Source organism: Chaetodon trifascialis, chromosome 22 (assembly GCF_039877785.1).
Source record: "Chaetodon trifascialis isolate fChaTrf1 chromosome 22, fChaTrf1.hap1, whole genome shotgun sequence".
NCBI classification, from domain to species: Eukaryota; Metazoa; Chordata; class Actinopteri; order Chaetodontiformes; family Chaetodontidae; genus Chaetodon; species Chaetodon trifascialis.
Window position 1 is genome coordinate 18,929,230 of NC_092077.1, and position 26,946 is coordinate 18,956,175.

At 49.2% G+C, this 26,946-nt stretch overlaps 1 protein-coding gene across 50 annotated transcripts in view; it reads left to right on the plus strand.

The window, feature by feature from the left end:
• The window catches only part of LOC139350434 (CUGBP Elav-like family member 2), a 182,012-nt gene that overhangs the window by 85,300 nt on the left and 69,766 nt on the right, over positions 1–26,946 (plus strand). For 46 of the 50 annotated variants that reach the window (XM_070991810.1, XM_070991816.1, XM_070991814.1 and 43 more), the window contains one exon: positions 21,153–21,349. In XM_070991810.1, the coding sequence (XP_070847911.1) occupies positions 21,153–21,349 (197 nt within the window). Of the gene's footprint in view, positions 1–19,129; positions 19,649–21,152; positions 21,350–26,946 lie in introns of those variants that run through there. The other 4 variants (XM_070991851.1, XM_070991852.1, XM_070991853.1 and 1 more) reach the window with 3 other exon arrangements.

Sequence of the window (26,946 nt, forward strand, 5' to 3'; positions counted from 1 at the left end):
GTGCAGTTGGCAGCGGCGGTTGTAATTAGGAGTGCTGGCTGGGCGCTGCAAGACGTTTTGCAGGTTGTCAGACGGTGGGCGTGGTGGTGAAATGTGATTGACGGTGAGTGGGCACAGCGGTGGGCATTATAGCGGCTGTGGTTGGCTGAGATTGGCAGGCAGCTCTTTGTAAGTGCTTTTCTGACCGGCAGACATTATAGCCCTTTGTGTTTCTCTGGGGTGCTTTCACACAACTACAGCCAGTTAGTGTGTTTCCGCCAGTGTGCGCCTCACCGCTATGATCCCTCTGAGGCGGGTGGTTTCCTCTCACAATCTTTTGCCAGATGTTCTGACACACTTACACACTGATGGATGGACGGTTGTGTTTACGCACTTGCGAGCGTGTTTAAACCGAGCCGGGGCCAGAAACCGCTCGCAAATCATTCCTCGGCGCAAACGCACGCGCCGCGGAGACACACACTAATGAGAGAAGTTGGCGAGGTTTTTGTTTTAATGAGAAGTCCGCGGCTCCGTCTCACCTCCTCTGGTAAACAACAACAGCTCACTGAAGTCTGTGTGTGTCTCTGAGTTAACTTTATGCTGAGAGGTTGTCTTGCATTCCACATCCTGGCCCTGGGGGCGCTTGTTAGTATTATTGTCAAATTCCTCCATGAACACACACGCACACACCCGCAGGCGCACACACGCAGGCAGACACACACACAGATGCTCACCGAATCAAATCTCAGCTGGCCGGACTGATGTTGACGGCTTCTAATGCAGCTGTCGTTGGCTAGTCTTTCAGCACACTTGCTCTCTCACACACTAAGTCATGAAACACTCTTTGGCAACAAATACCCAAAAGCATTGAGCTTTGAGGAGTGTGTGTGAAAATGGGGGGGGGGGGGGGCGGTGACACTGCAGTTAGCATTAGCCTCCTTCGCCGTTCCCACTGCATGGCTGTCAGCCTGCACTTAGCTTAGCGTCTTCATCTGCAGAGGATTAGCATGCAGCACTAGCCGGCGGTATGAGCTGAGCCTCCCTCTCTGATTAGGCGTGATGCATTTGAAGCCTCCACGGGGAGAGAGGACGGCACACACTCCGCCGCTCAGCATATCGGCTCATTGTATTAAGCGGCGTGTGTGCGGGATGTTAAGCAGATGTTTAGTGAATGCAGCTTAGCGGAGAGCGGGCTGGTTTTAAACGGCCTACACAAGTCCACGCCAGCAGAGAGGAAGCGGTTACCCAGCAGCGCCGCGTCCACTCCCACTGTGCACTGGTCTAACATCACTAAGACGCACCTGAAGTGTGTCAAACCAGTTGTTTGATGGGAGCGATAATCAAAAGTATGTGGACACCTGAACTTGACATTCTTACTGAAGCTTTTAATAACTGTGCAGCTAAATCTGCCTTTTTCATGTGAAAACTGTTAGTTTCTGCATTATTTTGACATAAATCTATAAAAAAACATCCTCCCTGGGGTAAAATTTGATCATGTGGAGTCTGGTGGCCTCAGATCTCTCTAATGGGAGGCCTCGACGTACTGGACTGGTCTTTAGTTTTTCGGGCTCGGTTTGAACACACATTCCCGTCCTTCTTGTGAATGAAGAGCCCGTGGGACAGAAGCAACGGCACTTGTTTGTGGGTATGCTGTTATGGAAATGGCTGTTTAGTCTGTTTCAGGCCTCTGGGGGGAATCAGAGGTATCCCAGAAGTCTGTGCAGACCTTTTTGAGAAGAGAGTGCGCTGCAAAACGTCCCCTGGGTGCTCATTATGGAAAATGTTGCTGTATGAAACAGGCCAAAACTGTAAAACACGCACGTACAACCCAGATGTAGACGGGGACTTTTCTCTGGTTCAATCACATCATTCACGACAGTGGCGAGTCAGGGGGTCAAGTGGTGGGACTTCATTCATATTTTAGCATACGGAGTCCAAACTTGAACAGGAAGCTGCAGAAGACGTCCTTAAGCACCGGAAGCTGCTTAAGTTGCTCCTGCGTTTTGTTATTCATAGCCGCTCTTCAATACTCAATATTAACGTTTTCATTAATACACCATATCTTGAATCATAAGACATTCACAGCCTCCAATCGAGTACACTAAAGCTCAGCACGCCACGCTGAGCATCAGCTGCTTTAGACTCAACTGCTTTAACAGCCTACACGCCAGTTTCTTTGCCTGTAAGACTCAAGTTTTAATGCCTCTCTTGGCATCTTCAGATACACAGATTTTCCGCCACTTTTCCCGGCTGTAATCTGGTGTTGTTCTGCGCACAATTATGCAGCAGAGAAAAGGCTGATGCTTCAACTGAAAACCTCGACGACTGGGCTCCTGGACTGATACTTAGGGCCGATTGGAGACGCATGTATTGAAGCGCATCTAGTTACAGAAGCAGATATACAAGTAAAAGTCTGACATTCAAGATTCTTCTTGTGAAAATAGAATTTAAGGATCATAAATAAAAGTACTCGTGGAGCCTTTGAGGTCTCCAAAGTTTATGTTTTTTAAATCTTTTAAAGTCAAGATAATAATTTGTGCACAGACGTTGTTTTCAGCCAAATAATATTCTTCATAAACTGAACATGACTGAAGGACAACCCGAGCAGGTTTGAACAGCCAAACCTGCGTGCGTCTGCCGGCCTTCAGTCTGTAATTAAACGTATATATAACACCTTTAGCGCACACGCTTCTGTGGACTGAGTCGGCCGGACGGCAGCAGGACGTCGTGCTGGCGTCGGCAGGAGTTTTGTTTCCTCCGCACGGCCTTCGACACTGTTAGGCTGCAGCCTGTTAACTGACTTCCTGCAGCACGTCCTTTATCTGCCTCCCACAACACCTGACGAGCCGCGTCGCACCCACACAGGTGAGAGAGGAGGGAACGGGCCGATGGTCGCGATAGTCCAAACTGCATTAAGTACGCTACTTTCAACCATAAAAAGCTTTCAGCTTCATCAGATTAACATCGCTGCATCCAATCATCATCAACCTCTAATTTCTCGTGTGTCGCCGCTCCACTTCAAACGTAACTGGTCCAAACAGGTTTCGTCCTGGCGAGTGCGATTTGATATGAGTGATGCGGATCTCCGGAGAGGGAGAGAGACGGTCGAGTGTGGGAGGGAAGTGAAAGATGGAGGCGCAGGCGGAGGCTGGGGCGACAGAGAGGAGAAGAAAAGCAGGTGAGAGGCGGGTGGTAGACGCTTCCTGCTGCACCCTTGGGTGGCGCTCCCTGTGTTTGTGTGTGTGTGTGTGTGTGTGTGTGCTGCAGATGAGTAATGGCCTCTGACGTGCACGTCTCTCTTGTCTCGTCCTCCATCCGTTTCATCATTACATGCCATCAATCTCCCCGTCTCTCAATCTCCCTGTCAGCTCCCTCTGTTCCCCTTCTCTTTTCCCATCTCCCTCTTTCTCCCCTTCCCTTCTTCCTCCCCCCTCCGTCACCCAGACAGACGGGCTTATTCTACATCGCCTGCAAAGTCCTTGGGGTGTTTAACTCCTCGCCGCCACTTCCTCTTTCTCCTCTTCCTCCTCTCTCGGCATTGCTCTGTTTCTCACCTGAGCCCCAGTTTAATTTCACCGTGCGGGCGGCGCTCACACACTCGCGCACACGCTCGATCATTCAGTCGCCGCACACGCACGTGCACGCACACACTCAAAAGGAGCTGTCAAGAGTAATGGTGTTTAGTGTAATTTACTGTACCACCGTTGTAGCCTCTGCTTCCTCAATAGGAATCATTATAGAGATTACATAATGGGGGTAATTTTTCTTCTGCCGTATACAGCGCTGTGATGGCAGTACAGAGTGTTTTGGAGGCAGGACAAACCCTGTTAGCCAGAGCTGAGAAGTAAATGGGTCCGGTGTAGCCTGGCTAAATCAGCGGCCGTTAGCCTCCCTCCCCTCTCTTCGAATCCATGCCTATTACTCTTAACAAACCACAATGGATCTGGGGTATTGATCTGTTGGAGGGGGAATGCTCTATTTGTTCAGACACACACTGAAAAGGGAAGCCGAAGCTGGAATTCTTGCACAGAAAGCGGATGCGCGGGACTCCGCCGTTTACCTCCACCCTCCGTCTGCCCCCGGCCCTCCACCTGAAGACCTCATCGCCCGGAATGAGCGACTTTGCGTTAAGACAGACTGTGGCTTTAAAGGCGGTGTCAGAAAAAGACATCTTTACCTTCTTAAAGGAACTCAGCTTCTCGTTTGAGGATCGGATCCTCACCTCGCGTCGCTCTGAGAAGTCTGCAGCTTGTTCCTTTCATGGGGGAAGGCAGCTGTCATCAGATTGGATTCACAGCAGTTGTAACAGATTCCAATGGAGACCCAGAGGCGCTGCAAAAAGTGGTATCAAACTGCAGACAGAAAGCACCCGATCCAACTTTTCAGAGGGGTTGAAAAGGAGAAGGCAGTTAGATTTGATGTAAAGAGCAGAGACGGCTTTGTTCAGTGCCATCAAAGGTTCGATTGAATTTGCAGTTTGCATGCTTCTGCAGCATCTGGTCACATTTCAGATTCCGTGTTTTCCAGTTAAGGTTTTGCGCGCATAAATGTTTCAGCAGCCTCAAACATCAACAGTAAACATTCGGTTTTCCAACTTTCTGTAGTCACAAAGGCGCCAATCCATAGCAGCAGAAGCCGAAGTTCCAGTTTGTCTCCCTTCATTAGCCTCAAAAGAGCTAAATCCAGCGCAACCACAAGATGTCTCCTGTTTTGACTACGAGCAGCGCTTCCCGTGTCTGACGGCGGCCAGACTTCAAAAACAGTGACTGTGCTTTCATTGCTTCTTTAAAATCAGCGTTACCAATCAGGCTAATCACAGCATGGTCGCAGTTTAACGCATTTGTTTCTTCACAAGGCAAATGAAGGAAAGGCGGGTTGACCAAACGTCAGTCACAATGCAATCTCAGCCGGTGTGCATGCAGCCGTAATCTAGACTACGTCACTTTGAAGTGTTGATATGATACGTAGGAAACGTCTGCGCTGTTCTGTCAGAGGACGTACGAGCAGGGAAGCAGATGGGACATAATGTTGTTTTACGTCCTGCAATTTCACAGTTCTGTCAAAATAAAACAGAAGTTTGGTTGTAACCCCGATGTGGTCGCGATGGCTCCTCGTCAAGCCCTTAAGGCCTCTGCACTCGACTGGAAAAACAGACATGTGGTACACGTTAGCTTGTTTATGACTTCTGAAGCCCCGCTGCTGTTCGAGGCAGAACCAGGTCGAAGTGGGATCCTGTCATTTGATCCGGTTAACAGCAGAAACCTGAACGTAACCTGTGGAAGTCAGTTATTGAATAAAAAGTCTTCTTATGTGCTTCTGGCTTAAGCAAGGATTCAATTTGCACATTTGAAAGGGTGCAACAAAATTAGGATTATGGCCAATTAACGTCACGACGGAGCACGGCAAAGTCATAATATCACTTCTGAAACGAGTAATAAATAATGTGTAATACTGCCAAGTTCTGTTATGATGGAGTAATTGACTCTCCTCCGCCGTGCTCCGAGGTCATTACCTCCCCAGTGATGATTCATGTGTTCTCTAATTGCTCTGACATCATCCATGTTGGATACACACACTGTCTCTTTAACACACACACACACACACACACACACACACACACACACACACACACACACACGCTTCGCTTCGTCTCTTGGCTCAGCAGCGGATGAGGCTGCCAATATTGTATTTACATTGTGTGTAATTTGATAGACCCTGAGAAGAAGTTGGCTTTGGCGTCCGTGTGGCTGCACAGGTGTCTAACCTTGACTCCTCACCCAGCATGGCTATTCATAGGCCATTAATTAGAGCGGGATCCTTCTAATTAACACACAGGCGCACTGGCTTTCTGTCTGGCACACACACTCGTGCACACGCTCTTCTTTCCCCTGCACTCCGCTCTCTTCACGTTTCAGTTCCGTTTAATGCGCCCTGTTTGATTTGCCCTACTAAAGTAATGAGTTTGGAAAGCAGACAAAAATTCTGAAGTGTGTTTTGGAGGAGCCTCGGGATAATTTGAAGTCCTGGGGGTGGGAGTAGAAGTACGCTCGCTTGCTTACACCCACGCTCGCGCGCACGAGCGCCGAAATACACACTTGCGACACTTGTGCGGCGTCATCCGTCTGGTGTCTTATGTGTTTATTTTCACAGCGGAGCGAGAGCTTTTACGCGTTTCAGATGTTGTTCAGGCAAAACAAATTCAGAGAGAGTCACTGTGTGTTTGCTCCCAATCGGCCTTTATCTCCGTCGAGAGTCTCTCAGGACAGTTCTCAAGTCAGTCGAGACAAGTTCGAGTCAGTGGAGACGTATTGAGTCAAGTCTCAAGTCAATTTGTGAAAGGTGAAAAACATGTTTAGAGTCAAGTCACATCAAAATGAGTCCAAATCAAACCTCAAGTCACGTCAAAACAAGTCTGAGTCGAGTCTCAACTTCCTGTAGACAAGTCTGAAGTCAGTCATGACAAGTCCAAGTCACCTCTCAAGTGTCGTCAAACCAAATCTCAAATCTGGTCAAAACAAGTCTCGTAAAAAAAAAGTTTTGAGTCTTCATCCAAACAAGTCCAGGTCAAGTCTCAAGTTCAGGTCAGGTCACAAGTCTTCATTAGCATAATGCTAATCAGTGGCATCAGCTGTTCTCTGAATGCTGGCCATTGAGATGATGCAGCGTCTGATCGTTCCCATGAAGCTCGCTGTCATCAGTGCTTTCAGTGCCGTGGCCTCAGTGTTAAAGATGCGCGCTGTGCTGCAGTTCAAGGCCTCCCTCTGCTGTCTTATCTGTATTTATGTTTCAGCCTTCTGGGAGTCACCATTCAAAACTTGCATATTCATGCATTCAAGTCTCGAGTCTTTCAGGGAGTCGACCTCAGAGCAGCCGAGCTCAAGTCGACTCGGGTCGCCGTTGATGTGACTGAAGTCTGCAGCTCAGCCTGGATCTTAATTTGAGCGATGCCTGTGACATATTCCAGCTGCAGCAGATGAGGATTAAAAGTTGAACCTGTAAACGATGTGTTCAGAGTAGATTAACAGACAAAAACAGATCTGCCGGAGCTGTTTAACAGGTAAAAGCAGCTTATTCAGAACAGGTAGAAAGATAAAGGCGGCTTCCTCAGAATTAAGAGATAAAGAAGAGTGCAGTAGATTAGGCCTAATAAAACAGCAGCGTTCATCCTGCGCAGCCAAATCGTGTTTTCTAAACAACAGCAGCTGCGACTGTGGAGTTCACACACAGCACCGCAGCATTTTCACATCTTCCCCTCGTGCCAAAAATATTTGCCAGTTACATTACAGGCACTTAAGAGCTGGAACGGCGCCGCCGCACGCTTTCCTCACGCGGTTAGCATGCTAGCTTCCTCTCAGAGCGCGAGCCGCCGTCGACCGTCCCGTCGGAGCGGAGGGCTGCTGGGCCGCACAGATTGCAAAATTTCAAACGTTCAGTGAAAAGTTGAGTGAGAACAAATGATGTATTTGTCGAGGCCAGAGGGAGGCTGAGCTACGAAGGGAGGAGGATGCAGATGAGCCTTCCTCCTCCTCCTCCTCCTCGTCAGCATTCAAACCTCATCCCGAACCAATATGTGGTGTCTGTTAGCCTGCAGGAAGAGAGAGACGGACAAACAAGGATGAAGTGAGAAAAAGTAGATGACGGGTGGGGGGGTTGTGGGGGGGGCTGAGCAGCAGGGTGAGAGAGGGCGAGAGAGCTAGAGAGACAGTGGCGGGAGGGAGGGAGACAGAGAGAGATGGTTCATTAAACATTTAGAGGGATGGAGAGCAGACAGGCCTCTCCATTTCTCTCCTCTCGCTGTTCAGGAGATTGAATGTAGGTCTGCGTGTGCGCCGCAAACCCACTGCCAGTGTTTGTGTGTGCGCGTGCGTGCGTGCGTGCGTGTCCACGTGTGCGTTTTCTGCCGTGCTGAAATCCCTGCTTGTCCCCACAGGTCTAGATAATGGCTTGGAAATGTAACAGCATGACCCTAAATATAGCAGCCTCAGTCATGCTGTAACACTGCGCTTAATCCCTATATCACAACACGCACACGCATGCAAAGACAAACACACAGAGTAATGCAATTCCAAGGTTAGCCAAAGGAATTACGTGTTAGCCGAGCTTACCCGCAGTGTATCTGCCTCTCCATATAAACTGGAGTGTATTTACCCTTGTACACACCTCTGTGTATTGTCCCATTTAGCACGGTTCCCACTCATGCATCCTAATGGCCCCAGAGAGCCAGGGAGTCTCTGCTGTCTGTTATTAGTGAGCAGCACAGATCAATGGGCTCTGGGACTGCAGCGCTAGCCTGTTAGCGCGTCCCCATTCAGACCCACTGAGCCGTGGCTAACGCCGCAGCTAAAGTGTTTGCTAGTATAAAGTCTCTGAAGTGGGGAGGCGCACCTGTACCCGCCCTCAGCAGATGTAAAGCTGAGCTCTAAAGCCGCCGAGAAGTGAGACGACTGTGGACGAGATGTCGCACAGAGGGGGCTTTGATGTGCCGGCGTCCAGCGGGTGAACGCTTAACGGACAATTCGCTCAATGTACAAAACTGCCTCCTGATATCCAGCCATGCAGATGGCTGCGGGTTCGTCCGTCAGCTTGTTAGATATCCGTCTGCCGCCGTAACACAAAGAAAGGAGCTGTGTGTGTTGCGCTCAAAGCGCTGAAAAGCAGCATCTTTTCAGAGGCAGCGTCCCTGACCGTCCACAGGCCTCAGGGGGACCGTCTCTGCATCAGGAAGTGTTTTCAATGCGCGCTTAAGCTGCACGGCTGCAGCGAATATGAGAATCTTGAACTTGCCGTGAACCGTCCCTTTAAACCCTTTCATCAATATTTTGGATATTAGCATTGAGCATTAAAATTTGTGAAAGCTTATTATCCCACTCTGAAGTTTCATGGAGCTTTGTAGCCTCATTTAAGGTGGAATGGCTCGTTCTCACCACCGTTATCAACCCCTGCTGCCAGAGCGGAGCGTTTAGGGCCTCTCAGGAGCTGGTGGGAGCCAAAACGGAGCTAAAAGGAGAGTTGATATTGATTTCCTGTTCATCAGGTGGACTCTAAATGAATGGCACCGTCAGAAAACGGCTTTATGAGCCGAGGAAATGGCGATGCTTTCTGCTCGCTCTGATGTTTTTCTGCCCTCTCGTGGCCTTTGCAGACTGGATATTGAGTTGTCATTAACTCGTCCTCGGATGTGATGGATATTATACAGGTTTTTTTATTACATAACCGTTATAGAATTGATCAGTGCGCCTGCGGTTGTGTAACGGAAGCCTGCTGAATTGATGGAATAAAACATTTCGGTTGAATTCTTCACAAATGTGCACTAAAAGTGTTTCATAATTATGATTAGGATCATTATTATGTGGAAAATGGTGTTATTATTCCTTCAGTGTGAGTGTCTCTTGACGGCCTAACTGCTTTCTCAGAGGCTTTTCAACTCTGACATGAATACAGGTCTGAGAGAAACGCTGAGTCGGAAAATTAGATTTTAAGATACTGAATATCAGCTGGACTCAGTCTGAGACGCCCTCAAAGCCCAGCATCGGTCAAACCTTTGTGTTGATTTGACAGTGTTTGCGTCTGGGATCTGTGAGAGAAACTGGGCTGTATGCGCGCGCACACACACACACACACACACACACACACGCATAATCAGGCGGTCCCGCTCCCTCTCTCCACTCCATCAGCATATGTCAGCATATGGCTGCCTCCTCAGAGAGACTGTTCAACAGACTGATCCAGGTTTGAAGCTGCACTGGAGGTCCTGACCTGGGATGGAGGAAAAGAGAAGGAAATAAGAGGAAAATAAGAAGGAAAGGAAAGGAAAGGAAAGGAAAGGAAAGGAATGGAAAGGAAAGGAAAGGAAAGGAAAGGAAAGGAAAGGAAAGGAAAGGAAAGGAAAGGAAAGGAAACAGCTGCCGTCCTGAACTCCTCCTGTTGACCGACCTGATGCTGTCATCTGGATTGTTACTGTCAGTCTCATGCTTCCTTCAGCACACACACTCTTCAACCACTCGTGTGTGTGTGTGTGTGTGTGTGTGTGTGTGTGTGTGTGTGTGTGTGTGTGTGTGTGTGTGTGTGTGTGTGTGTGTGTGTGTGTGTGTAAAAGACAGACACGCAACATACAACCATATTGAGCCATCTGTTCCACTGCTAATTGGTATGCATGACAATGTTTTTCCAACCCATAAAACCTAATGAAAATGAACACCCCACCCGCCCTAATATCCCTTAATGCTATAATGCTATCGCCCACTCCTCTCTGCCCCGCCCCCCCCCCTCCACCCCCTCCCCTCCCCCTGTACAACATTATAGGCATAATTAAGCTGTAGTGGGCATTAGCAGCCCCTCTTCTAGAGGCGCTTTTCCATCCAGGAAGCAGGTCCGCAGTAGATGTCCTGCAGCTCTCGCTGATGTGTCCCAGCTCCGCCGCAAAGTTGGCTCAGAGCGCAAATTGTTGTGATTTTATGGGGTAAAGCTATTGGAAACACAGGGCTGCGGCGTGCGAAGGGTTTTCTCCGCCGTGCTGACGGCACGCTGAAGGAATCAGACAAGCAGAGAGGGAGAGGAAGAAGGGAGGAAGGGAAGTTAAAAAGGAAAAGAGGCAACATGAAAGTCAGGAGTGCTGAAGGTGGGAGCGTTATTAATGAATGTGTAATTAACAAATTAACCTCAACCTGTTTGTGTTGTGGAATACAAAGCGAGTTAATGAAATTCTCTCAAATCAGTTCTACAAAGGGAAACTTGAGTCTGTGATTTACTTTACAAAGACTTGAATTTAAGACTGGACCAGAACCTGTCTCCACCGACCTGAAACTGGACTTGAGACTTGTTTTGAAAAGACTCGAGACCTGTTTTGGACATTTCTCAGCCAGCTTCAGACTTGCTTTGAGAGAACTTGGACTTGTTCTGACCAAACTTGACTTGCCCTCTTGAACCTGAGACTTGACTTGACATTAGATTTGACTTGAGGCTTAACCTGGACTTGCCTTGACAGACTAGAGACTCGACACTGAGTTCAAGCAGACATGGGACTTGAATCTTGACTTTGTCATTTCCTTAAATTTGTCCTTTAAGAGATTGACTTGACACTTGACTTGTTTGGGGACGCTTGAAGCTTGACATTAACTGACTCGGCAAAGCGAGTCAGGGACACGCTGGACAGTGCCGAGTCGCTCGCTGCAGTTTTTGTGTCGTCCATGTGGACAAAACGCTCGAGTTGTTCTGGGGCATCTTGTTTCTGCAGGGAACCTCAGGACAAACACGCTCGGTTGCAGCCACCATGAAATGATGTACGAGGGAAATTACTGTAGCTTACAGAAGTGTCCTCGCAGCGTCTTTTCTCTTGTCCCGCGACACACAGACAGAGAAAACGCTGGCCAATAAGTGGCTTTCCCTGTGTCTCGTCTCCACCGTGTTCAGCTTCTTTTGCTCCCAGCGTCCCCTCCACTCCCTCCCCTCAGAGGTCAGGCGTGTGCAGAGCAGTAATGGCCGTTTAGTAAAGTATCAGCGCTGTCCGCCCGTCCTCGCCGCAGGAGCGCACCGAGCGCCCTCGGAGAACTGGCGCATGGACGCTTCTGGCAACGCACGTGCGGTTTCCAGCCTTTATTGCCGTCGTGTATGAAAGCAGCAGCTTTGCCAGATGCTAGCATAGGTGGTAGCCAGGCTTTTGTAACCTTTGTGCCGCAAATGGCGCAGAGGTTTACTCACAATGGGACATAATTGTGCTGAAGCCAGTACAACAAATGCACTCGTGTTGTTAAATCAGTGGTGTTTTGTCGCTGGCAACCGGCTGCCTTTTCTCTCCCCCTCGCTCTGGGTCTCTTTGTCTCTCTCGGCTGCTCTTATTACGCCATTTTCTGTCTCTACCCTGTGGTTTTCTGCTCACTCGTCCCCTTTAGAGGTGTCACGACCGATGTGCGTGAACACACTGGGGGGATTTATTGTTCAAGCAGGGCACAGCGGTGGAGGTGTTACATGTTGTACAGGTGCACAATATGGAGGGTTTACTGTAAGACACACAGTGACAGGATGCTCTGAAGGCCCCGGTGGCTTCTTTTGACCGCCGTCCCAAATCTGGGTCGCTTGAATTGAAGCGGTACCAATCTGATATGATCCCCCTCCCCTTCCACCCCCCGTCCGGTCTTTCTTCTGTTAGTTAGATCAGCATTGTTGGCCTGTTTTGTGGAGAAGCATTAGTCAAATGGGCCATCATCCCCGTCGGCGAGTCAGATGATGACTTTTGGCAGAATGCAGCCGCAGCGCGATGCCAGACAATCAGAGCCGCTGCCATTTCATCACGCCATCGCACGCGGACGCACGGCCACGCACGCACTCACACCACAAACAAGCTGTTTCTCATTAAGCCCGCAAACGTGAGAGATTGAGCGAGGGAAGCGGGAGGCGATGAAGGAGGAGAGACGGGGAGCTGACGGCTTCCTCCAGCAGGAGATAAGAGGCTCTGAAGAAGAGAGGAAATAAAAAAAACACAGCGCGAATCGAACAAAGAGGCGAGGGCGAGGGTGTGTGCGCGCTGTGGCGCTGTCATCCAAAGAGACGCCCGCCCACCCAACGCCCAGGACCCCCGGCTACCCTCACCCCCTGCCCCTCTGACATGCTGTTTCCATAGCAACAAGATACAGGGAGGAGGCGGGGGGTGAAGAAGAGAGGAAGTGTGCTGAAGATTAGGGTGGAATTTCGCTGCTGCTGCTGCCTGGATTTGACCAATCTGGTGTTGAGGCTTTAAGATGCTCTAATTCCTCTCCCCTTCCTTCCCTCTATCACGTGCACTCACACACACACACACACACACACACACACACACACACACACACACACACACACTCAGGTCAGGCTGACGCGAGCTGGAAAGCGTCATTTCAGGGACATAATTCCAGGAACTGCTCCGTCAAAGTAGGAGGAAGTGGGACAAACGAAGGCAGGTTTTGCAAAATGCAGTTTTTCAGGCTTTGGAATAGAAAAACACGGAGAGCACGATGTGTGAAGAGTCTCTTCCTCATGTGGGAATTTTCTCTTCATCTCCAGCTCTATGTGATCACCTCCATCTGTACGTTTTGTACATTAGCTCTCCTTGAAAGCTTTGTCCACCAGATGTTTGCTCGTTCGCACCCCCAGGAGGACGAACGCTATTGATCCTCCTGACCTCACGACCTTTGTCACAGCGCCGCCATTAAGCCAGCTTTTCGATTTTCCAACGAGAAAATCTCCTTATCCTCTCGTTGTAAAAAGCCAGTTTGTTGTCCGCATTCCTCCTCCCAGCGGATGCGAAGCCATCGATTTGCGGTGACCGGATCAAATGTAGACGTGCATTCATTTGTCAAAGGTGGGAGAAAAACACATTACATTGTCCAGGTCTGGTTTAACCTGCAGTAACAGTGTTGTAAAGTGTGTGAAAACAGGCTCGTTTTCTGCTTTCAAAAGTGTTTTAGCCCAAACACACATTTTCATCACAGAGCTGTTGGATGTTTCTCTCCGCTAGCAGCCATTGATTTCCATTGATTTTGTAACGTCCATCACAGCTTCCAGACCTCAATATGACACCTTCAAGTTCAAAAGTTCACTGTCATATACAGTAGAGCTGCAGCAGTAAATCACATTTGAGAGGCTCACGGCTCGGATTTTTGCTCGTAACGTAACGTTTAATTGATCATTGTTATCTGTCCCTGAAGATGACGATCGACTACTTAAGGCTTGTAACTAACAGTCGACCTCATGATCAGTATTCTTCTGATTATATTACTGTCACATAAGACAAAGAAAAGCACAAATCCTCACAGTCTCAGAGCTGAAATCTGGATGTTTCAGCTCCAGATGAACCAATCAGCTGACAGATGAATCCTGAATTATACAGTGAACATCAGCATGTGTTCATGGCTGATATTCACACCTTCCAGAAGTGGCTGCTTGGAAGCGGTCGATAAAACATCCAGCATTCATTAAAAAGGTGAATTATTGGTGTTTTTGTTGTTGAGGAGCGAGAACGTCCTCGAACGCTGGTCTGATCCTTTAACATGTTCTGGACTCTGAGCGCTCTTTGGGGTTGTGATGCAGAGTACAGATGAAGATCGCATTCATGTGCAGGTCAGAGTTCAGCTCTGCTCTAAGTGGATCTCCTCCTCCACCTGTGATGGTGTTCTTCACCTTGTTGTTGTTCAAGGCTCTCGGGAGAACGTGAAACGCCGCGTGTTCGGGCGGAGGCGGCGCCGGCGCCATGACTAACGCTCGGTTTCTTCTCGCGACTGAAACCGATGACACGAGGGAGCGAGGTGAGGAGTAAGACCTGCGCTGCCTTTGAAAGGACCTCACCTACCAAAAAGCCTGTTTTAAATCAAGCCAAGAGAAACCTTCAGCTTGTGAGCTGCAATGGAGTTATTCAAATACCAATTTTCAATACAAGTGTGGAGTCCTTCTCAGCTCTCAGCTGTGATGCGTTTACAGTCATTCATATGTAAAACTCGTCAGTGAAAAACAGAGAGCAGATCCGTTTAAGGTGATTCTCACCTGATTATACCTGAATGCTGCCGTGTTTCCTGCTGCGGCGAGCGCACGCTGACACCATTCACCGTGCAACCGCTCGCACTCGTCTTACAGTGAAAGCAAGTGATGAGAAGACGGAGGGGGCGACAAGCGAGCTGCTGATTATCTCTGAGAGGAATTAATACAGCAAAAACTGAAAGGACTCAGAGTCTGGTTTGAGCTCAAGTTACCTGCTGAAATCATGTGGAATAGCTGCAGCTGATGTTTAATTGGCTGAAATCACACTTTGAAATGAATGGAAGTAAATGTGACGGTCAGTGAACGCCTCAATAAGAAACGTAGCAGCCACAGAGCTCGTTGTGCTTTAAACTTTGCCCTTAAAATGCTAATTTTATGCATTTTTTTGTTTGTTTCTTCAGTTGTTTTTAGCCTAAGTGAAATCTGTTCATATACATGAATGTGAAGGTTCATTCTTGACCTTGTGAACAGACATTTGTGCCATTTTAAAGCTTCACTTCTGTGGTTTTACTGAGCTTTTTCAACCGTGCCCACACTGAGATGCGCACAAATATGACAGTCATACACAAAAGAGCATATTTAGGTCCTTTTATTGATACTGGTCAGCATGAAAGGAGGAAGAATTTTCTTTCCTTTATCTCATTTTTTAAACAGCGTCTTACAAAAAGCAAAAAGCAGACGTTTCTCCTGCCAGTCAAGGTTTTACACCGTCCTTATTTTCAGTAGATTTCAAGCGTATACATGTCACAGATCCGACGCATCTTAACGGGCGCCTTTATTCCTGTGGAGGCTTCACCGTTTCATGCACGCAGGAAAATCTGAGACATGAGAAACGAGCAAAATGAGACCTATTCCGCTTGTGTGTGTCATGCATCAGTGTGTTTCCTCCATGCTGTGCGTATATATATGCGTGTGTGTGTGTAGGTGTGTGTGTCTCCTCTCATTAGCGGGCGGCGGCGTGTGGTAGCTCGTTAGTGCAGAGCTAGCTGAGCGTCGGGGCACCGGTGCAGCTTCATTAGCTGCTGTGACATTTATCTGATCGTCTCCCCGCGTCGTGTGCGCCGCCACGTCTCCAAGGCAACCACGGACGCGCACACACGCAAAGGCGGCCGCTCGGCCTCGCGCGGACCCGGCCCGTCGCAGCCGTTCACAGATGCTCGCTCCATCAAAGCTGGCCTCCCTCCTCCTGCAGCGTGGAGATGTTGATAACGAACATATGAAACGTGCTGCAGAAGTGTGTACCGGTGGCTGGCGTCCCAGCGCGCCACCCAAGGTGGGCGGAATATCGCTTATTGTAAAGTTCAAGTGAATCACAGGCAATATCACACTCCCTCGTTTGGCTCGAACAGGGCCCCCGGGAGCCAGTTTACCTCGCTGTAACTCACTTACAGGAAAAGTAAAAGCGTTCCAAATAAATCAGTCGATACAGCGCGCCACTCATTTAGTCTGAGTCACTAATCCGCCTCGCGCCGCCGATGACAAAATCAGTTACAGAGCGGGATTCAGGGGGAAAGCACGCCTCTTACGGCGTGCTGTGGCGAACTTGCTAATCTTGTTTACAGTTTGATTCAGCAGCAGAAAGTGTTCAGGACTATGAAATGGATTGTGTGTTTCTAGACGTCTCTGCTGGTGGCTTCTGCGCGTGTGTGCGCTCAGGTGTTGTTGTTCAGGTGTGTCCGTCTCGTCCCTTCGAGGTATGTATTGAAGTAAGATATAGATATTTAGGTGTTATTCATTAAGAGTTTAACATCCAAATCCCGAGCAGGACTGCGTGGGTTTGGCTTCATCACATTTTTTCCACAGTGTCCAAACAACCCACCGACTGTGAGCTGATTCAAATGTTTCTGCGTCCTGATTGGTGCTCGCCCACTTTAAGCCAGTGAGAAGAGCCCAGAACAGAAAGTTAAATACTGCGAATAAACCCAAAGTTTGACAGAAAAGACTGTTTGTCACTCAGGACAGTTGCTCTTCTCAGTGTCCAGCGTCAGCCGGGGTATGACATGAAGCGCCTGAAGATGCCTCTGATGAAGAGTACATCACGCTTTGCTGCAGCTCCTGAACATCCATCTTTCATTTTTCCAGACATAAAGGCACGAAGACGAGAAGACGATGGGTGTGTCACGTCTAAGTGTTTGTCTTTCAGTGTTGTTTCCAACTAGTTTGATCCTTAAATCCTCTTTCCAGGATTTCACGTTGGTAGATTTTCATGAGTTTTAGTGGCTGAAGAGGTGAAACTCTCCAGTATTTCATGAGCAAGAACCAGAAGTTTGAGTAATTGACGTAATTTTAATGATCTTAGATGCATCTTCCAGCCTTCGTGTTGGGAGCGATCATCAATATTTCCTCTGTGATTGATCACATTGAATCATCACTCAGCGCTTCGTGTTTGTGTCCAGCTGCTTCTTCTACATTCAGCGTGTGTGTGAGAATTTGTCTTGTCGTGTGAAGATGTGTGACTGTCCGGCTGTGTGTGTGTTAACATGGCAGTACCTGTGTGTGTGTGTGTGTGTGTTTTTAGCTGACCTTGGTCGCCCCGCTCCCTCGAGGGGGGGGGCTGATGTTTCTCACTCTGCTTGTCAACAAGATTAGTTCCCCTGTGGGACCGTAACACACCCTGCAAACACGCTGCCAACGACAGGAAGTGCGCGGCAGCTCGGCCCTTCCACAAACCCGCTGAAGTGTGTGCGAGTGCTGTTTCGTGGCGTGTGTGTATGCTGCGATTGAGGGGTTAAGGGAGTCAGAGAGGATGTGTGTTTTAGAGCAGAAACAGAAGGGAAAAGCAGCAGGGGGATCAACGCAGCCAGCCTGAACTGCAGCCCGTGTGTGTGTGTGTGTGATATGTGTGTTTGCGTGTGTGCCTGGTTTCTCAGAGAGCCCACGCTGAGCTCTGAGCTGTGCTTACTCCTGGACCCGGCTCATCTGCATCCGTCTCCCTCTCTTTTATGCCCACTCTCACCTGCCTCGCTCGGCCTCCCCGTCTCTCTGCGGCACATACCTTTCCGGCTGCCTGTTGGCGTCCAGCTGTGAACAAGGCAAACAGAGAGGATAGCAGGCCGTTAATGCGTTCCAGGCAGCTCATCATCGTCACTGGGTGCTCTTCATCTGTGTAGGCGGCATTTATTTTCCATATTCCTTGTACCTGTAACAGCCACCGTATGCGGCTGGTTTTTATTATTGCAGCTGTAAATGCACTGATCAGTTTTCAATAAGTCACATGACCGCATGAATGTGAAAAGTGTTGCTCGTCGTGATGAACCCTCAAAGGATTATCACCAGACTCTGCAGCTCTGCTCGCCTCTGCTGTGCTTTTACCATTTTCAGCTCGTTGTTTTGGTCTTCACCTCCCACAGCGCTGAGGTTTCAGTCCGTCTCTCTCATCAGTCTCATATCCAGGCAGCACCAAGTGTCAGTCTTTTCCTGCTGCCCCCTAATGGCCAAAAAACACAATTATTCCTGCTTTAAAGCTGCAGGAGGCAACAATGCCCTGCGAATCCTCGTGGCCCGTAGGGGGCGCTCTCACCAGCCAAGACCCAGGTCCTTCTCACCGCGACTCCCCTCCATTGCTTCACAGCTCCAGGACAGAGCGCCCCAGGCTTCGCTGTCAGCTGCAACACCAGCTAACAGCTGGATGAGGACACCAAACACGCCACTGCCCCCCCTCAAAAGTGACTCCCCATGGTTTCTCATCACGCCTCCGTCAACATGGCCACACATGTTTTCTTCTGTTCGTCGTCCAGCCTCCTCCTCCCTACGTTTCCCCAGGCCTGCCGTCTTTATGCTAAGCTAGGCTAACCACATCCTGACAGACAAGAGATTGATGCAATATTGATCCCCTCATCTTGCTGTGGGAAAGAAAGCCAATTAGTGTTTTTGCCAAGATGCTGAACAGTTCCTTTAGTGCAGGGGAGGTCTGAGGAGGCGCAAATGTAAAATGAAGATGATGAATGAATAAATAAATTATCATCGTAAGGTTTTATGGTCAATATCGTGCAGCTGGAGTTTGAGCCTGCTGTCTAATGTGAGTGTGAGGTGAGGGAATAACAACCCTCGGCAGCTGCTTCAAAGGCCTATCCAGACACTTTTTTGCAGTCTGGCTGAACACACACACACTCGCTCGCACACACACGCTCAGCGTAGATCAGCCCTCAGTCACGGCCCTGTGCTGCAGGGAGGCTGGAGTGATGGAAGCAATAGTTAAGCCATTAAGGCAAACAATTGGCTCAAATTGAGAGGGAGAGGGAGAAAAGAAGAGGAAGAAGAGGGAAAGAGGGAGGGAGATGGAGAGGCCATGGCAAGAGTGGATCCACTCAACGACTTAATCTGAGCCCCAGGACACTTTCCTGCTGAGCTCCACACACTCGCACAAACATCTACACACACGCACGCTAAACCTCCGTCTGCCTGCAATAACACCTTGTCAGTCTTGGCCACAGGGGCGACGGAGGAGGCGCTCATTCCTTTGTAGCGAGGAGAGTCGCACCTCGGGAGAAGAGCGAGCATGCAGTCTACACAAGACCGCTCTGTAAGCGCTCGTACGCCTTATGGCTGCAAGTGTCAAGCTATTCATTGTCTTAGCGGGAGGAGTGAATGGCGGAGGGAGCACAGGGCGGACAGTGTCCCGGAGAGGGGAGGCGCTCCTCTGACACCGGCCATTGTGTCGCCCCCCCCGTGGACTCGTTCGGTCCCCGCAGGCCTCACATAAACAGCCAACAATGAGGGATTGTCTCCGGCCATTCTTTCTCTTTCTGCCCTTTTGCCTTCTCACACACACGTCAGCTGCGTGCGTGCGTGTCGGAGGGCGAAGGGATGCTTCAGTCTGAACCCAGCGACCGCCGAGGCTCGTCCGATGCCGCCGTTTGATGCCTAAACATCGGCCAGTGATAGGGGCAGTAACTCCTCGCCGCCGCCGCCGCCCTTCCCTCCCTTCCTCCCCCCATCAGCAGCCACCCTCGGGGGCTCCCTCGGCACCCAGGCCCCCGCGATTTATCGGACAGCTTAGCGAGGAGCGGTTGCTGCCCCGAGGACCGTTAGCACCGGTTTGGCTCGTTGACTCCTTCTCCGGCTCTGGCGTTTTATTTGACATGTCCTTTAAGTCCTTTAAAGAATTGGGCGTTTCTGCTGAGCGCCTTGGCTCTTTCTGCAAAAGATGGATGGCCCGCGTTCAAAGGTCTGGATGTTTTTTCCCTCCCTCGCAGTCTTTCTCCATATCCCCCCCCCCCCGCTCTCTTCCTCCCTTGCTGAGCTTTATAGGGTGGTATTAGTGTTGTCAGCTAACCAAGCTCAGGATTTGGCTTTGTTTTGTTTTTGCCTCTTAAGATAATGCTCTTTCTCTCTCCTGCCGGGAATAACAAAAGGGAAAGTAGAGCAATAAAACAGCACAGCCATTGACTTTGGTTTCATTAAATTGGTTTTCAGCCATCTTAAATAGACCACAGGCCTTGATGGCGGTGACGTGCGTGTGTTTGTGTGTTTAGAGCCATTTGCGTGATTGTCCTCAGAAACAGCCACACGTTGCCTCGTGCGTGCCGGCTGCTCTCCTCTCCGTAGGGCCTCGCCGCTGAAAGCCTTTTCTCGCCTTTATTTGTCAAAAAAAAATAAAAAGAAGAGAGACGGCGTAGCTGGAGTTAGCATTCCAAACACGTGGACAGAAGAGTGTGTTCTGTGAAGATAAATGTTGTAGCTCGGCGGTGGAAGGGGTGAAAGCGCTTCACCTCCGTTTCATGTGCATTCCAGATGTGGAAATACAAGCAGACCAATCGGCGTGTCAGCATCTGTGTCCCGCTAGAGGGCCTGGAGGTTTCAGCGTGCTGGTTGTGCAGGCTAATCCGTCGCATTCACACGCTGCTTATCCGGCACTCATTCATGCATGCAGACGTGCACAAACAGTCACACGTGCAGCGCGGCGGAGGTGGACGGCGAGTCGGCGCCGCGGTTCGTACCGCAGCGGAGCTCGTGTCACAGGAGACGCCGCAGAGGCGTGCAGATGTGCTTCACCTGCTGCTGTTGCTGTGCTGTGAAAACGCTCCAACATCCACATTTAGGCTCAGCGCCATACGTCAGCCTGCGACGCGTCGGTCAGCGTGCGTGAAAACCGGCAGCTTCCTGTCTGAGAGCTCGGCTGTAAAGAGCCGCCGAGGCATCCGGGAGAATTTTATTAGAGTCTGCGCATCCCTTTGATGGTCTGAAGGCTGTTTTAGAGGCCGCTGTGTTGAAAATGAAAGTCTGGCAGAGTTTCTGTGCTTTTTTTGAACCGCATCAGTTTTCCAGGTCCCGACTTGAAGGAATGTTTTTTCTAATTTGGTTAAATTCGCTGTGATTGTCTGACTGTAACTGTGTTTTCATGTTTCTGTCCGTCGTGTGAATATTGCTTTCTTTTATTTTGGCAGAGGTGCTGACCTGTTTTTTATTCATTTCCTGCACTCTAATTGTGACTATCCAGTGAAAACCACGTATCTCCAATTTTGGTGATTTGGGAAAGAGCTCAGTCAGATTTGTTTGAAAATTCATCAGCGCTAAGCTGAAAAATGAAAAATCTGCTTCTCCTCTGCAGAGTTTATATTGCTGAGGTGAATTTCATGTTAATTTCTGGTTCTTCTGTTCGACCTTTGTTGGACGCTGGAACTCTATCGGCGTCTTTCGAAGCTCTTAACGTCCCTCCGTCTCGTCCGCAGTAACGGCACGGCCGGGAAGATGAACGGGGCGCTGGAGCATTCGGACCAGCCCGACCCGGACGCCATCAAGATGTTCGTGGGCCAGATCCCGCGCTCCTGGTCGGAGAAGGAGCTGAAGGAGCTGTTCGAGCCGTACGGAGCCGTTTACCAGATCAACATACTGCGAGACCGCAGCCAGAACCCTCCACAGAGCAAAGGTACCGACGACACAGGAAGTGATGCCTGTTTTCCTCTTCCTGTCCTTTACTTCCTTCTTTGCTTCCCAATTTTCTTTCTTTTTCCTTTGTTTCCTGTTTTCATTCTTTCCTTTTTGCCTCCATTTTTCTTTCTCCTCTCGGTTCTTTAATTCTTTTCGTACTTCATCCTGCTTTTATTCTACTTTTATTTCTTTCTGTCTTCCCTCTTTCCTTCTTCCCTTCCCCAGTCCTTCACTTCCTGTCCTTCCTTCTCTCTGCTCTTATTCCTTTCTTTTTCAATTCTTTGCCTCCTTCTCTCCTTATTTTCTCCCCTTCAGTGTCTTCTTTCTTTTCTCCCTTTTTTCCATCTAAAACTGTGAAGATCTTAGTTGTTGTGACTGTAGCTTCAATAAGGATTTGAATGGACACAGACACACAAACATACACACATGTACAAACATATGCATGTGTGTATGTATAGATACACACACAGAAACACAGTCTGCGTGGACGCACACACCCGTCAGTGCGCCGTCCTGCGTACTTCATGGCAGAATAAATGATATATGTGCAAAATTACACGAGCAAACACACATTTCGTGCACCACTGGAAGACAAAGGCTCTCCCAGCCAGACTTACGCAGTCAATTGTGCGAAGCTGCATGATTTGCAGCTATTTTCTCCCATTCCTTTTCTTTTTCCTTTGATGAATTTGTCAAGTGTGAGAGCAAACAATAGAGACAGCAGCAACGAACGGGCAGACAATAGCGCTGCCATATTAACAGGCTTCAGCCGGAGTGGGGGCTGATGACACTCCTGATGAGACATGGAGAGTGGGAGGAAAGTAAAGAGACAGAGGAGGACATCGGGAGGGGAGACCGAGAAGTTTCACACAGAACAAAACATGAATCAGCGGCTGATCTTCGTCACGCGTGTCTGGAAGCACCTGCTGATGCTTTTAATGTGGCGGTGAAGCACATAGTGAAGCTTCACGTCCTGCTTTCAAATCCTAATGCTGAACGCTCGGACGATGGCTAATTACTGCCTGGATCACGAGGCTGTTTCCCCGTCCAGGAAGCCTGACGGACTCATGCTGCACATGCGTCATGAGGAGGAGGTCTGGATGAAGGGTTGGCCGCTCAGCGCTCGGGACTTTGACACCGTAGACCGGGCTTCATTTTGCTTTGTTTGGATTGAGGTTTTGGTGAAATACTCACAAATTATTCCATTGCATTCCATCAGACAAATCGATGTTGACGCTTGCGGAATTTAAACAAGGCTGCCGTCTTTCCACAACCTCAACCAAGTTTCCTGAAAATGACAAAGAGCTGCCTGGAAAAAGAAAACTGAAAATACAGCGAAGACGTTGTTGCTGTGAGGGCATTTCAGAAGTGACTGCACGTCAGCTGGTTTGCACCCATTTTAAAGGATTTGCACAAGTTTCAAGACCTTGACAGTTCGTAATGTTCTGGCGTGAGAACCAGGTTTGCTCGTGTGTGATGGAGCAGCCTTGTGGAGCAATGCACACATAGTGGACGGTCACCAGGCGCCCGTTTATGTCCTTTTTAGCAGAAAAGATGAGCAGAACAGCTTCCTGCAGACCGTCCTGGAGGCAGATGTCACACTTTCTAAATCATGACGTGCTGCTGAGATCACGTCTTAGATCAGGTTTAGCTTTCGGAGGCTAAAAGGTGCAGCGTCCTCCACCTTTCTGCACCCACAGACTCCGTCTCAGTCTGCTTCTGCTTTCTCCCTCTCTGGCCTCCTCTCGCTCTGAGTCATCTGAGCTTATGAAAGCCTGCAGACAGCGTTCTGCCAAGACCCAAATCAACTCATTTTGCACACCAACACACTTGTCATGCGCTTTGTGTTGGTGTGTTCTTAGCCTTGAGATGACTCCCTCTCCCCCCACCAGACTCCTCTCCCTCTCTGCCGAGGAGGAAAAGAAGGGCCAGAGTTCCTCCTCCCGTCCTTCAGCTCCCTCAAATCTCCTGCTTCATCTTCACTACCCTTGAAATGAGTTGTTTTTATGGTTGATGAGTCAAGAGTATCACTCACCAGCACTTCCAAATGGGATAAAAAAAAAGCAGACCATGCCTTTTATTTTTCTTCTCTGAATCACAACCTCTGTGTGTTTGCGCCTCATTTCTCGGTCTCTCCTTCGGTTCTGCAAGGTGGAGTGTTTTAAGAGGAAATGTAGCGTTTGATTGGGCGCTTACTGGCCTTGTTATCCGCAGGCTTTGAGCACTGTTGTTGTTTTCTCGTAGTTAAGCGAGCCGCCCGGCCTCATCTGCACCCGCTCAGCTCGGAGGAGCCGCGGAGGCCCTCTGGCCGCTCCGCCGCTGCACCGGAGCCGTCGGTAATTTCACCGGTGTCAGGGAAACGGTGGCCCCTCTCTTCCCTCGGTGTGTTTATGTTAAATTAGCGACGGTGTTGTTTGAAAAAGATCTCAGCCATTTGGGGCGAATGAGCCCACTCCGACGCCCCAGCGGCGACCCAAAGGCACTTTCTCCTTTTTGGTGAAATAGCAGTTTGGATTTAAATGAGTTTGTTAGTCCCACTGAGGCGCAGGAAAAGTTCCAGGGCTGCAGCTCCGAGCCTTTACAGCTTCGACAACTTCTCCGGTTCCTGCTTTCGGTTTTGTTTGGATCCTCATTAGCTGACGCTTCAGCAGCTGCAAATCCGAAAAGGAACGTTAAGAGCGAAAAGACGAAAACAGCGCGAGTGTTAATTGACAGCAGACGTTTGTCAAGTGAACGAGAACTTCTAAATGAAATGTTCAGCTCATGCATTTATGGAGGATGAAACACTGAGTTTGTTGGTTTGTTAGTGCAGATTTTCTTTACTTGAGTGGAAAAAGATGCAGTTTCTCTTGATTTCACGTCATGTCAAATCTTCAGGGAACCAGCTTTCAGCTAAATGTCCCTCAAAGCTTTTTGATTTCAGTTTGTCTGAGGTGAAAACAAACATGGTGGAAAAACATGTCCACTAACAAACGAATTCGAGTTTTCTGCAGCCAGAGACCAGAATCTGATGCTACGCTACGTCGAGCCGTTGAGCTGCATGGTTGGTGACACGTTTCTGCTAACATCAACTTTCATTCGTCGTACAGCCCGACAGTCTGGCACGGGTTGCAGCCATAGACAGTGGACGAGGCTTCCTGGCTCCAAGATGGCGACAGCCATGACGCCAAACAGTCCACGCAAAGCAGAAGGTGGCGTCACAGTGGGTCCATATTTCATTGCAGTCAAGCCTCTTTCAGGCTCTTCTCTCACAGCGTGAACTGAAATCAAGCCGAAATCTAAATCCAGCCTCGAGTCCTTATTTTTGTGACTTACTGGAGTCCAGGTTTCGAGTGTGTGGCGCTTGTCTTTACATCAGCTGTTACAGTCGGTTCTGAAGGCATCTGAAATCTGTTTTCTCTTCGTTTGGTTCTGGTTTGTTGTAAAATGTTGTTTTAAACTGGCAGTCAGACATCGCAGTGGGGCCGCTATGAATAAATTAATGATTAATTACAGGACGTGGAAGATAAAACCCCGGACTTAATGCTCGCTCAGAGCCACGGCTGGAACGCAGTTCTGCACGTCCAACCAAAAAGTGGATATCTGTGGATCAGCGTAATCCCCTGTTTTATTATTGCCATCATGTGCCGTCACATGACGGTCCTGAGTGCTGTTCGAGAGGCTTCTTCAGCCTGACGGGAACAAAATTCCTCGAGCAAACACGAGTCACTTTCAGAATATTTTTGGAACGAGAGACGATCATCATTCCAGATTTATCAGCCTCCAAAAATCCATATTGCAAATACTCTAATTGATCTTTTTAAGCCTGTTTAGGTGAGTTAGGAGCCAACGCTGGGTTCTTTTAATAAGTTACCAGATTGCTTCTTTTGGGCCTGAAGCATTAAATTGTGTCGCTTTCCTGCGTCACAGGAATCCATTTTGCAGTTTGACCCAGGTGTACGCATTCAGGCTGTGTGTGTTTGCGTGCGCTCTGCTCTGACTAGGACAGTCTGGGGAATATCATGGCACTACTGTTGGTTTAATGTGTTTGGAGTTAATAACCAGATGAGTGGATGGGCGGGGGGGGGACGGGGGGGCAGTGAGAAATGGAGCAATTTGGCATTTTGTGCTGAAAGAGAGATAGAGATGGAGGGAGAGATAAAGAGAGAATGAGACAAAGAGAGCCAGAGGGGTAAACAGAAAACGGCCCTTTTGCTAAAACACAACCTTAAGCGCCATGACGGGTTTGTTGCAGCGTGTGTGTGTGTGCGTGCGTGTGTGTTTTGGCAGGGGACGCACGATGTCATTTATCTTAATGATACAGCCTGCCCACATGAGCTGCTGAGACACGCACACTTAAACTCACAGACACGCACGCACACAGTAAGTTGGATGTCTTCATTAGCAGACTGCATCGCACACAAGAGTCCCGGCGCACAACGTGGCTCGGAAATCACTCCGAATGTGACAAAATAACGCCATAAATCACACGAGAAGCGAACCGGGTGCCATTTGGCCTGAATGGGAAGGAGTGATTAAATGTACGGAGGGTTTTTAAAAGGCCGAGACGTGAGATTAGCGTCTGATGGAGCGATGCCGTCCGTCCAACCGGCAATCGGCGCGTTCTGCGTCTTTCTGTTGAAATCATGATTTGAAGGTTTGAGCTGTTGCCGCCAGCTTTGCTCAGATGCAGCGGGTTCATTTTGATTCCGCTCAGCTCGTCGGCTGATGTTTGGTTCAGATGCTCTCTGCATGAAGGTGTTTGGCGATGAAAGGATGAGCAAATATTGAGCAGTTTTATTCAACAAAGGTCAGCGGCTCTGAAAATACACACTGTCCCTTAATATCTCTGTGTTTTGATGTGCAAACGCTTCATTTTCAGCGTGCACGCTTTAAAAATAGATGAATTGGGTAGTCCGCACATCGCCTCCTCTTACCGTTCATCTGGTCCCACAGCGGAGAAACAGCAGAATAAATGTGTGAGAGGAAGCGACTGAAGGCCGACAGACGAGTATCAGCTCAGACAAAGAAAAGTCTCACAAGATTCATTCACTGCAAACACAGCGAGGCTGCAGTTTGCAAGTGCAACCCACGTTTAACCGCCCGTTTACCGCCGGCGCCCTGCAGGAAGCAGCTGAAACGAGCGGCACCTGCGGCCGACCGTTCTCCGCTCTGTATGCTTTGGATTTTGAGAGCCAGCCAGGAGTAATGAAGTCTTTTTCCTCACGAACAGTTTAGCCGATCTGCTCCCGTCAGCTTCACACAGGTGCTGTAGCTAGCAGGTAGCTAGCAGGTAGCTAGCAGGGAGCTAGCAGGTAGCTAGCAGGGAGCTAGCAGGTGGTAATTGTTGATTCTCTTTCTGTGGAGGATTGAAATGTGCAGCTGCAGCTGGCTGCCGTTAGCTTAGCACAAAGAAGACTGGCAGCTCTGAAGCGAGGCTGTTCTCCAGTCAGCAGCAGCCGTTCAGCAAAAATGATGGAAACGTGGAGAGAACGAGGGTCAGATCAGGAAGTGTGCTTCAAACTCTGCACCTGAAAGTGGATTAACACATTTTTAAACCGTCCAATTATTAGTGAAGTATTGAAGTGTTGTCATAAGCATAACCAGCCGAATATG